Raw genomic sequence first — 13,750 nt, 5'->3', positions numbered from 1 at the left:
AGCAAGTCATATGGCATCAGAAATAATCAGTCCAGGTATCTAAATTGAATGTTGTGGAGAAATGGAGATATATCACAGAGGCTACCACTGTTCCAGAATAGACTATCCATAAAAATAAAACAAAGCTCATCTGTCCATATTCAAATGCAACTTGGATCTAAGGATGAGTAATAGAAAATGTACTCCAAGATTGCCTCTCATGCCACTAATGGCTAGAGGCAGTTCCTAAATGCTGCATCCCTTACATGGGTCCCCTCAAATTATCTATGGTATGGTCACAGTTATTCTCACTAGGGCTACTTTACAATTATCAGCCATGGGATATAAGACCAATCAGAAAATGTTAATTTAAGCACCAAAATGGAATTGACTAAGCTTAAAATATCCTCCAAGTGAACCTATGTTGTGGTACTAAATAGTTATAAAAAATTGCCCTTTTTAGATCACTAAGTGCCCCTCTCACCCCCCCCCCCCCACCACAGTCTTCAGCAGCTTCCGCTTCAGCTATGAGCATGGGAGCCAGAAGTCAGATGACCAGATGTATGTGATGTCATTCTCTAATCTATCGCTAAAAATGATATTTTAACACTAGGTGAGAATGAAGTCTCACTGCCGTCTGTTTTTGGAACCTGACAGAGAAGAACCCCTCACCTACTTCATCCTGCCTTACTCTAGTAAGTGAACCAGGGAATCGTAATTCTTCAGATCAGTCAGGAAAATATAATGAGATTAGTTAAGTAAAGTCTTTTGTTATCTGTGTGAATCTATTCATCTGTGTTATTTTAATATTTCCTATGACTGAAACTCTGGTGTTTAACTTAACTGAAATTGTGCTTGATTCAGAGAGCTGCATCTGGAAATACTGGGTAGATCCATTTTTGTTCCAAGTGATGTGCCAGTGGTGAGGATTCAGGCTCCTTGACTACTGGCCTAGAGTGGGAGGTCACATACTGATGAGCAGTGGTGTGGATATTAACTGAACTTCTGTAGTCTGTAACCAGTTGTCATTAAAGATGTGTATTCTTGGCAGTCACAACGTAAACATATTGAGTTTCATTTTCATAACAGTTTTTTTTGTTGGTTTAGTTTAGTCAGGGGAAGCAGACAAAAATGTCAGCAGAGGATTATGGCAAACTGACAAAGAACCAGTTGGCCAAGGTGTGTGAAGCCAAAGGACTGGTGTACTCCATCCTGACTAAAGAGGAAATGATTTCAGCCTGAATAGCAGCTCAGACAAGCAACCAGGAGGACAACCAGTTTGGTGATGGGGATGTAAAGCCCTCAGAAACAGGACAGTTCACCTTTCCCTCATAAAAATCAGTCTGGAGTTAGAGACTTGAACTGGAGGCCAAACATTTGGAATTAGAATCAGCAGAGAGACTGCGGCATTTAGAGGCTGAAGAAAATGAGAAGCAGTGTCAACGTGAGAAGGAGATGCTGACTCTTCGCCAGGGTCATGGAGGTAATGGGGAAGGGACTAACTGAAACCTAGAAGCAATAAAGGTCAGTAAATTTCTTTCACAGTTTACAGACAGTGATGATTTTGTAGTTTTATTCATATATTTGAAAGGGTATGTAAACAGTATAATGTTGACCAAGGGCTCTGTGTATGGTTCCTGATCCCCTTCTCCAGAATTATCCTGTGCACATCCCTGAAATTACTGGAGCCATAGCCTCTTAACACACTTTCTGTTCTGAGAAAAGGTCCTTTGTGGGGTGGAGAATCAGATGCAGACAGGGTTTTGCCATCTTGTTCACTTCTAGTAAGTGTGTCCTTAACTTTGTGCCTGAAGAGGATGGCTCCATCAAAAGGAGCATTCAAGAAGGATGTCCACAGCCAGGGCTGGAGAGCATAGTGGAGCAGGATTAGTGTCAGCCATATCCACATGAGCATCCACAACCAGGATGGAGACAGCTAAGGACAGTGTGGCTGCCTTGGGAATGGTTTGTGATATCCATCCATTTCTGAGGTACAAATATTCCAAGCATGACCATGGTGTCCTGTTTCTCACAGCTGTAGGGAGTCACAAATAGATGCCAAATGGGCTGCCAGTACTCTCAAAAGGAATGCGTGTTCCAAGGCCTTCATACACAGTGGTATTCTGCCTGCAGTGTTGAATGTCCTGTAGCTCCTGTGATCGTTGAAGGTCTTCATGCAGGCCATGTAGCACACCGCTCAGCTTTGACATGATCTCATTAGCAGCCATATGTAACTGGATAACAATAGAAGTGCTATGCAAATCCTAACATAAACAGCATGTGCCACTATTCATAGGTCAAAGGTTCATAGGTTTATAGCTACATACTAGGCTAATTACCACCAGGGCTTTTATAACCCTAGTTGTACAATCCAACTCAACTATGTTCCTGTGTATCACGGACATTTATTAGATGGGGTACATTAGGAAGTTTCTAGAGGTTATGCTGGAGGGGGTTTTGTTAGCTTAGGCATTACTGTCTTTCTGTGTCTGTCAGGGACATGGAGACCATACCTGGGGTAAATTTATGATTTTTCATCCATTGGTCAAGGTTACACCTTGCTTTACATGGATGGGGAGCCTGTACCACAGCATGAGGAATCCTCTAAGACACATATCTGTCTTGCCAACATGTCTTATTTAAGTCACAAGTAAAATTTAAATCCTTGGATTTAGCGGTTGTAATGATCTTCATTTTGTGGATGTACATAAGGTCCATCAAAACTGGATCTGAGCATGTCTTGTATGCCAGGCATAGATCATCTCTTAGTAACCTGTAGGAAATAGAGTACAGAGATAGGACTTTTAGGTGATCCATATAGGGCAATGTGTTTATATTCTGGATTCCCCTGGTAAGGAACTTTTCTCGGCATTCTAACTGTTGCAGATGTTTGGTCAGGTACTTGCCAAAGGGGGCATTATATTCGGCTCCCTATCAGTTCAGTGAAAAATCAGTACAGTGAACTGCATTTTCAGTGCACTTACATCGAACATGCCATTCATCGAACTGTTCATACTGAGACTGCAGTACAGTGAGGATCACAAAATTTGCCCTTTCCTTACTGTACTGTGATCTATGAGTTGGTATATATAATAAGCTGGTGGTGTGGGGGCCACAGCCCCCACATGAACAGAATTTGATGAACGGCATTTCCATTTCAATGAAGTGATATAGACAATAATGGCTCTGACAACAGCTGAATAAAATGGCACTATGATGTTCTTGGACCTGGATGCCATGTCCTCACTTATAAGTTGGTCAACACAGAATGATTTTCTTACTGCCTTGGTCACATGTTGGTCAAAGACCACACTACTGTTGTTATATGTTCCAAGAACCCTGACTACTGGGATAATTCTTTGGGGTGTCTGATCAATGCAGTAATTAGCCTGGGTGGCAACTTTCCCAAAAGGCACTATAATGCATTTCTCAGCATTGAGTTTTAGTCCATGAGTCTGGTACCAGTCATTTGTCTGTGTTAGACCCTCTTGTAAGATGTTTGTGTCATGGGTGGAATCTATGATAGCTCCCAGACTGCAGACATCTTGTGAACATGCTGAGCCAAAGGCCTTTGACATTAGCCTCAACCTCTGATAAGTAGATGTCAAATAGGAGCAGTCTCAGCATGGAGTCCTAAGGTACTCCACTGGTGACCAGTCCCATAGTGGAGGTGGTATCACCAATCCTAACTTCCTGGTTCCTGTCTGTGAGCCAGTTGGCAATCCAATGAGTTATGTAGGGGTTTATGCACAGTTCAGTGGGTTTGTCAACTATACCCAAATGAGGTATTGTATCTAACACCTTAGCCAGGTTGAGATAGAAAGTATGCACCATTTTCCCCTAATCTGTGTCTTGGTGACCTCCTCAAAGTAGCACACTGGTTTAGTAGGCATGATCTTCCTTTGACAAAGCAAACTGGGTTGGGTCCAGTGTCTGAAGGTTGCCTATGCCTTTGATGATCACTTCCATGATAATTAATTCCATATATTTGCATATTAGACTAGTCAGACTAATAGATCTGTAGTTTCTGGGGTTGGATGATGGTCTACCCTTCTGAAGTGGAATAACTGTCTCAGTCCTCCATTCTCATGGTGCAAAGCCTGTTTTGAGGCTATAGTTGAAAAGTGACTCAAGTGGTCCTGATAGGTCATGTTTATAGCTATTTAGTAGACAACTCAGGATATTGTTGGGGCCATTGAGGCTAATTTTCTGGCCTTGGTGAGTGCCGCCAGGACATGTTCTGTGTTAATAGTTGGGGGTTATAATAGTAAGTATTTTGTGGAGGGAGGAGGGGTAGTGGGTTGAAGTCTGAGCTGAATTTGTCAGCCAACAAATTCACTATGTCACTCTGCTCAGTGAAGGTGGCACCATTGACCACCAGTTTGCCGCAATGATGTGTGCTACCTTTGAGGTTTTGGACACAATTGTAGAATGCATTATGGTTGTCTTTAACCCATGAGACTATGCTGACTTCATAACTGGCCTTGTCAGATTTGATTAGTTCTCTAAGTTTCCTGTTTAGTTTAATTAGAGAGCTCCTTCCTTATGGGAGTTGCTCTTCCTGATTTTAGCCATGACTTTTTTCCTTTTGTTATATACTCCACCGAGGTTAGTATTCCATCAGTGTGGTTTGTTTTTAGAATTTATTTTTTAGCTTAATTCTAGTCTCTATACAGCAATTTACATGATTGTGCAAGGTCTCTGTGGACAATTCCATATAGGTTGCTGTGAACTCTAGATGGGAAGAATGCTGAATTTTGATAAACTATTGCTTAATAGGGTGTAGTTTGCCGAAATAGCTCCTATATGTTACAGGGTTTGCTAGGGTTACCAAGCTGATTTTTATTTTGAAGGAGAGCTTTTGGGTTCAACCTCACCAGTGAGGGTGCAGTGCTCTCCCATACTGGTGAGGACCAGGTAAAGTACATTTGAACCTCTGGTGGATGTATGCACTATCTGATCAAGGGAATTTTTCTTAATAAAGTCCAGGAATCTTTGTGCCTGCGAGCATGAGGGAGTGAATGTTTCCTAGTCTATAAAGGGGTAGTTAAAGTTTCCCATAAATAAGGTATTTTGTTTAATGGTGAGTGTCTCCAGTAGGTCTACATATGAGCTATAGGATTCTAGATGCATATAGGGTGACTTATAGTTTGCTAGGATATGGTATGGGACTTTATTTATGGTGTTTGCATGTGGATAAACTCTAGGGCATCATCCTGTTTAACCAATGTATACTTATGCTTGTTTCTAATATAGATTGAGTCTTCTCCATTTCTGTGCAGCTGATGGTCTAAACGCTTCATCTGGGACATCCCCACTAAACACTCAGGCAGACATCATCATCCCAATTCCCAGATCCTATCCACCACTGGATATGAGAGTTTTCTCAATGTCACCAGCTGCCACTGTGTTGGGGGTTCACCCCAAGTTGTCAACCTGTCCCTGGCTATTTCCTGAACCTAGATCTTGGTATGTAGGATCAAATTAGTGACACTGCAATGAACATGTACCAGCACCCCATTGTGACCACCCACTGCATACATGTCCTGCATTAGTCCCTGCCACACTTGATCATGGAAGGCCCTGTCCACTTTACCATTGTCCAAGGTATGCCTGTCATGTGTATGTACAATTTACAGCAGCATTTCAGTCTCCTGCAAGTTGAGTTTCTCCAGGCATTACCATTCTTTTGGTCCCATGATTGGTCAGGTATAGATCACAGTGGGCAAGTAAGACCATTCATATCAGTCAGCACATACATCCTCACTGTCCTCACATCCATGTGGTGGGCACTGCCCTGTGTACTGCTATAAAGTAACTGTTCTGACAATGTGCCATAGTGAGGCAGTTATAGGCAGGTCAGCTGTGCCAATAGCATGGTACGTGCCTACTAGCATCTCCAGTAGCCCGTCCAGCTGCCTTAGTGCATTTGTAACAATGAGACTGATATGACAAGCTGATGACTGAGCCCGGCTGTTCCGTACCTCCAGCATCCTCCTTGTGCATAACCCTGTCATAGCCAGTGCAATGCTACCACACACCTCCTGCACCACTGAATGAAAGTGTTTGTTTTTGCCATTACCCCTTGAGTGGTGATTGCAATGCCAGGGACTATTATCATGCATACTGTCTGCTGCTGATTTCCATAAATGGCAGTAAACAGTGATATCCACTTTGCTTGTATTCTCTGTGCTCAATGTAATGTGGGTTCCAGCAAAAAGGTGACCATGCTGTTTATTGAGTTAAAACCAGGCACATACCACAGTTATTATGCTAATGAGGTGATTTAATATGATCATCTCTGAATCACATGAATAATGCAATGCATTATGACCCCTCTTCCACACCATGGAACTTAGTCTTGCAGTGTGTGGCTTGCAGGTCAGGTAAGGTGTTCATGCATGGGGAGCCTGGCCACACTGTTTATGCTCTGCATTACTCTAATGATTGTGATCATCATACTACTCAGCTGTCCATCATGGCTGTGTATGGGAATGAAAGTAATGTAAAATGTGCCTACATAGACTGGACATGTTAACATTGCTGTTCACTGTTGACCACATCCATTATACTACCATGGATGGGCATCACCATAATATGCTGTCCATTGATGCTCTTCATATGGTCAGAAATGTGCAGCCATGCAGTCTGATTATTATTTGTGCTCCTGGACTTGATGTGACATGTGGACAACTGAACATAGCCTCAGCAGGATCTGAACCTGGCAGGGCTCCCATGTGGTACAGCAGCAAGTATAAAATCTTTACACATGTTACACATGCGAGATAGGAAGCAGTTGCTGAGGGATTATGAAGAGCCCTTATACAAAGTGAATGACTGGTTTTCACAACTACACATTTTCATTAGTCATCACTATCAAAGGTGTGTCTGGTCTATTTCAGTACTTATACGTATTTAATCATTATCAGGCTGTGTCACACTACTCTGTCCATGCCATTTATCATAGCATGGTCATGTTATGCTCCTTTCTAAATACCCTCTTTATTTGATTCCTATATACAGTAATATGAAAGTTCATTACCCTGAATCTCTTTATTCTGTATCAAAGCTAAGCAGAATGATTTACACCCAGTAACAGCAACAGTTTAGGAATCAGTTAAAAACTCATGTTAATACACAGGAAAACACAATTTCAAAGTGAGGAGAAATCTGGATACACTTAACTGGAAGAGCATTAACTTGAAGCAGAAAGTGAGCTGTCTCGATATAGATTGTTGTGCAGGGTTGTGCAGAAACTTCTGATAGCTTTGATTCCTGAGGAGATATTTTTGGAAGAATACCATTTGTATGATACTGCATCATGGTACCAGATTCACTATCATTGCCTTTGCTTGGCCCTAGAATAATATACAAAAATTAATGCTATACACACAAAGAGATAGAAATAAAACCATTCTTAAAAACAGCATCTTATGTCCAGTAATAACGTCTGTTGGGAAATGCATTAATTTAACCCTGGGTTACTTAATAACTCAAAACGAGACCTTTCTTCAGGCTATACAAGGAAATATCTAATTGCTTTAGTAAGTACAGCCTGCTTATAAAGGAATGGAAAGTTCTGGAATGCTGGCACAGAATGATTATACATGCCTGGTTATGAAACGGCATTACTTAATAAGAAATTGGACATTCCTTTTTGATATTTACAGTACTATTTGTTATGTTACAGAAGGCTGTCTTTAGTTACCTTATAAAATTATGTTAATTCCTGCAACATTTAAATGAATTAAGATATCACAACTTGTAATCAATACACTGTGATCACAATGACATTTTTACACATAATTTCTGATATGTAAAATATCTGAACATATTTGCAATTTTTTTCTAAAACAAGTTGTTTTCCTGATATTACAAGGGACATCAAATAATTATATTTTTGAAAGACAGATTTACTTCAAAGTATGTTATAGCAATTTTGTTCTAAATCCTTTTGAGGTGGAGTGATGCAAGACAAGTTTAGTGACATAACAGATGCAGATAAGGACTGAGGGAACTGTTGTCCATTAGTAAGTTACTGAAATAGGAAGGGACAAAACTAAACACCAGTAAATTGACCTGACTTAAAATCAGAATACATGGCCGAAGACAGTGCAATTCTTTACCCCGCATTTGGCAGTACATTATTCCCCATTACTCAAGCAGATTTTTTTTGGCAGCACCGTGGCAAAAACTGGGTCATCCCAAATCTGCCACTGCCAGGTTTTGCAAAGCAAGCAGCATAGACTGGCAATGTCTGGATTTTTAATTGACTGTAATCCTCAGTTGTTTACCAGAAAATCAAGAGATATGAGGCAAAATCAGGGAAGTTCTGCAAAACCAGGGACTGCCGAGAACTATGGCAAGATAGCCATCAACAATATATGGTTGTTTGCCAGTAACACTGTATCAAATAAAAATACTTACCTAATGCTACCCACTGATGGGACTGTTGTCTCTTCACACTGTACTTATTCTTCATAGTTTGCTGACTTCCTGTTTTTTTCTTACCAAGATCTACACAATTTGTCATCTAGATGGATTGTGTGTGAGATGGAGCAGGTGGTCAACAAAATGAATGACCTAGTTTTTATGACACCCCCCCAAAAAGGCACTAAAGCTGCTTTTTTCTTAAAAGATGAATGAGAATAAATGAATAATAAATTAATATACATATACATACACACACACACACACACTATATATATATATATATATATATATATATATATATATACACACACACACACACACACACACACACACATATGTATTATATATAGGGTCTATATTAGATGAAAGAACATTTCAAATATTGAGTACAAAATGCTCGACACATTTTAAACAAACGTTCATCTAATTGAAAGCTTAAATGATTGAAAATCACATAATCAAAACATTTTGTTTGGCCAACACCTTCCCCCTAGTGACGTACCAGACATATATGTGCTATCAATGTAGTGAAACCCTCATTTCCGTACTTTATGTGTATGTCTTTCACATTCAAAGTAAACTTACAATATACAGTGAATCTTAACTGTGACTATTTAATATTAACAATGCATTATTTAAATCAAAACATTTCTTCCAGCAAATAAAGATAAATACCCTAGTGTATCCCGATAGTGAAGCACATACAGTACATTACACTTTCAGCAAAACCGTAACTGCATGGAGGAAATGATCTGTACTATACTGCAATTTATTCTGTAGAAAACTTTGAAGTCTTTCATACCTTAACACAGTTTTCCATTTTTTTAGGGGAAGGAGGACATGTAGACTGTAAATTTAACCTGGTCTCATTAACTTTGTTCTGTTCCCTAACTAACACTAACAGAAGAAAAGGAATATCACAAATTTGTCATCCTAGAAGGCAACATATATGTGTGTTCCATCCTTCTATATGATTTTGAGTTCTGGGCAGAGACAATGCATTTAACTGGGAAACATTCAAAACTGTATAGGGAACATTGGTGGAAATCTGAAAGAAGCCGAGTCTTCTGTTTCCTAATGTGTCCTAACACATATATGTCTGAAAAATAAGAAAGCAACTCCTTCCCCTCAGTTCGAAACACGTGGGACAACTCTATAAAAGCAGGTGTAAATTCATCTGTGTCTAGAAAGGACAGAGCGATTAACTTTTTGACAGACATTTGAAAAGTGACTTGCCATATAGACTATCTAAACCTAAACTTTGCAGCTTTCTCCAGATTGCTTGTGCAAAGTGGAAAAGACAACCTTTAGAAATAACATTTGGAAAGGTAGTCTTCACACTCAGAAGTGCTGCCATTCCAAAGTCAGATAAAATGAACTGTACTGACACATTTAAATCAGCACCAGCCAAGAAATCAGAAATACACTGCCACATGAAGTTGTAACACTTGTATGACTTCTTCATCATTAAGCAGAAAACCAATGGAATACACTTTGTATTACCATCTACTGATAATAACTCGTGTATGCTATACAACTGTCTACACAACCGACCATTTGTTAGGGATACACCATCCTTTAACCACATTGGTGATATACTTAAATCACGTAAATTCTCTACTGTAGAAAACATTAGTACATGGATATTATTCTGTACATCAACTATTCTTTTCTGTACAAAACAGCCTTTTTTTTTAAAGTACAAGCACTGGGATTTATACTGTCTAAAGTTCTTGACATGGGAATATAACTTCTTACACTGCTACATCAAACCATATTGACTTGCTGCAACATGAATCTCTTACTAGGCAATGCACCTGTATATTCTGTAGATGTGCTCGCAACTATATCATCTACAACTAGTGCAGGAGTATCCTTACATGTGCATGCAGTCTATTTCAACTTATCACAAGCAATATACTTTTCTATTTCAGCTGCATCTGAAGCATGATGATGCGCAGCTGACTTTAATAACAGTTTAGGAAACTAGATAAATGGATCCAATGCAGTAGAAGGTATAAAATTAGTGGTACAACAGCAGCCACAGGACAACAAGAATTTTATTAAATAAAGCGCTTTTCGTCTGCAGTCATATGCAGACTTCTTCAGACAAAGCACAATATTAACAAAATAACTTAAATAGTGCAAGGTCCCTGATTAGTAAAAATATTAACCAATCACACAAAGGGTAACCTGTGTTTAAATTTTTAAAAGAATACACTCATTGATCACATAATGAATTGAAGTCACATAGACCATCGATAAAAAACAACCTATATGGCTAAAATATACCATAAGCTGTTTACCACTCAGGCTGAGAAAAAATTACTACTCATAAAATAATTATTATTATTAAAAATAAAAATAAGTAATAATAATAATAATAAATAATAAAAATGGAAAATAAAAACATTGGTTATCTGGACAAATTGTTTAACTTTAGAAGGCTGCTGATGGAGCAGCCTTCATTCAGACCTGGTAATACATAGGCATTTAATCTAATCTGCCAACGTAATTCTGATGCTTCCAAAAGTAGATGTGTAGGTGCCCCTCTCTTAGTGTCAAACATCTGGTCTATCACTATAAATCTGAAATGATGGTCCTTGTGCTGGGTAATATGCTTAGCAAGTGCGTTCTCCTGTTTTTCTTTACTGATTGCGTATTGATGTTCGTAAATACGATCTCTTAATCTACGCTCAGTCTTGCCAACATAGAATCCTGCACATTTTTGACATTGAGCTAAGTATACGACCATCCTAGAGTTGCAGGTACATCTGCAACGAATATCAAATCTAATGTTGTTAATAACGAATCTATTAGATTCGTAAATATATCTGCACTGATTACAATTTTGACATTTATACATGCCAGGCGTTCGAGTATATTTACCCTCCGGTTGCTCTAATAAGGACTTCAAGTTTTTGCCTCTTCTGAAGGTAACTTCGGGTCTATCACCCACCTTACCAAACACTGCATGGTTGGAACGGAAAATATTCCAGTTCTTGGTAATAATGTCCATAATAAGGAAACTAGTAGGACAGTATGTCAAAATTAATCTATTATTTATAAGAGGGTCGGATACCAAGCAATCAGCAAGCACATATTCTACCCTGTGTTCAGGTTCACCATGTGAAACAATCTTAAGAATAGGTTGGTACACACCACTCAGTCTCTTATTGGTGACTTCTCTGACTAAATTCTCAAGTAAATTAGGTGGATACCCTCTGTGTAGAAACATGTTCTTAAGTGTATTACATTCCTCAAGAAAGTCTTCCTCCAAGCTCACCATCCGGGCTGCTCGGACAAGCTGCCCCTTAACGACAGACCTTTTTTGATAGCTTGGATGGCAACTACTAAAGTGGAGGAATGAGTTAGAATGTGTGGACTTTCTGAAAATGCTTGCTACATAGTTGTTCAGTTCCTCAATTTTTTACCAGCCATATATCTAGATAAGCTATAGCTTTAGGATTATAGTTGGAGGTAAAAGACAGAAAATCTGTTGACTTATTAAAGTGATCCAAGATCAATTTGCTGTCAGCTTCGCTGCCCTCTAATAAAATAAAGATGTCATCCAGGTACCGTGTATAGTACTTGATCTTGGACATGAGTACTAAGTTGTTGAATACATTCCCCCTTTCCCAGTAAGACATTACAATGTTAGCCAAACTGGCCCCACAGGGCGACCCCATGGCAACCCCAATTTTTTGGAGATAGAAGTTCTCTCCCAATATAAAATAGTTATTGTACAAAATCATATCTAAAAGTTCAGTAACAAGTGATATTTCGTCAAGTGGGGCGCCCTTGTTTTTAAGAAAAAAGGCCACCCATTCAATAGCTATTTGTAGGGGAATACAAGTATATAAATCTTTGACATCTATTGTCAAGAAATTGTAATCTTTATTAAATGTAAATTCCCCTATTCTTGCTAAAAAGGACCAGGAATCCTTACAGATTTGTTCTTCATCCTTCAAATATTTCTGTAGTATTGTGTCTACCAGTTTTGCACAGGGGTATGTAGGAGATCCTCGTCCGTCAACTAGAGGGCGCATAGGGGGATTAATGAGATCCTTATGTATCTTTGGGATCCCAAAGATACAAGGAAATCTAGGAAATAAAGTAGTAAGATATTTATGTTGATCTTGGTCTAATCTACCTTCAAAGAGCATTTCATCTAAAGTATTTTTAATGCTACGATAGGCATTATTAACTTCAGACCTAGAACTTATCGAGTATGCATCATTAGAGAGTAGATCAAGCATTCTGTCAAAATAATCAACCTTATCAAAAACTACAACTCCTCCTCCCTTGTCAGGTTTACAGATACGTAAACAGTGTGACTTAACAAAATCAAGCAGTGACATTTCTTCCTTACCCATATCACTAGAAACTGTATTGGATAGGTGCAAGTTGCTGTTTCTTAAATCAAGTTCACACATATTTTCGAAAGATTGAATAGTTCAGAAAAAAAAACAAATCCCAAGAAGGAAAGACATCCCTGATCAGTATCAGTAAGAAACTGAGGTCCCTCATGAAATCATCCAAGGCTAACTTTGAAAGAAAAATAGCCAAGGATTCAAAAGATAACCACAAAGCCTTATTTAGCTATGTTAAGAATCTAAGTGGCAACTCGCAGATATGCACTGAACTAGTGCAAAATAGCACAAAATATACTGAACCTACTGATATTGCCAACATCCTAGCAGATAGATTCAGTGTAAACTTCAACCCCCTCTCACCGCCAAAAGGGCCCACAACAATACCGAAAAAGTGTAGTGTCCCAAAAATCACTGACGCATAGGTGAAAACAGCCCTTTCAAAAGCCAAAAACACAGCGTCAATGGGACCAGATGGTGTCCCAGGCTGCGTCTTGCATGTGCCACAAAACGAACTAACCCCCCACCTAAACACGCTGTTCAACCTCAGCCTCTCCACAGGCTACGTGCCCATAGAATGGTGCACAGCAACAGTTATCCCTCTCCACAAAGGAGGGGCCACAACTGACCCTGGTAACTATTGCCTCATAAGCCTGACTAGCCTAGTCTGCAAGGCTATGGAGGGCATCATCATGGAACTCATTAACAAAGACATTGGGAACCTCCAAACACTTGACCTGACCCAGTTCGGCTTGTTAAGGGCAGATCATGCCTACTAAACCTGGTTAAATTCTTGGAGACAGTCACTAAGGCCATAGGCAAGGGAAAGGCTTTTGACACCATTCCCCACTCGGGTATTACAGAAAAACTCACCAGCCTGAACATAAACCCCTATGTCACGAGATGGGTTGCCAACTGTCTTACAGACAGAACTCACACGGTAAGAATAGCAGGCTCCAGGTCCA

General features: G+C 39.4%; 1 protein-coding gene across 1 annotated transcript in view; it reads right to left on the bottom strand.

Moving 5' to 3' along the window:
• The window catches only part of CFAP70 (cilia and flagella associated protein 70), a 1,838,232-nt gene that overhangs the window by 482,960 nt on the left and 1,341,522 nt on the right, over positions 1 to 13,750 (bottom strand). The window contains exon 20 of the mRNA XM_044079382.1: positions 7,165 to 7,337. Coding sequence (XP_043935317.1) covers positions 7,165 to 7,337 — 173 coding nt within the window. The remainder of the gene's footprint in view (positions 1 to 7,164; positions 7,338 to 13,750) is intronic.

Source organism: Protopterus annectens, chromosome 8.part0, assembly GCF_019279795.1.
Source record: "Protopterus annectens isolate FY-2018-M chromosome 8.part0, PAN1.0, whole genome shotgun sequence".
In the NCBI taxonomy this organism is placed as follows: domain Eukaryota; kingdom Metazoa; phylum Chordata; order Ceratodontiformes; family Protopteridae; genus Protopterus; species Protopterus annectens.
Note: the sequence above shows the minus strand (reverse complement) of the source record. Positions and strands in the feature narration are given on the sequence as shown.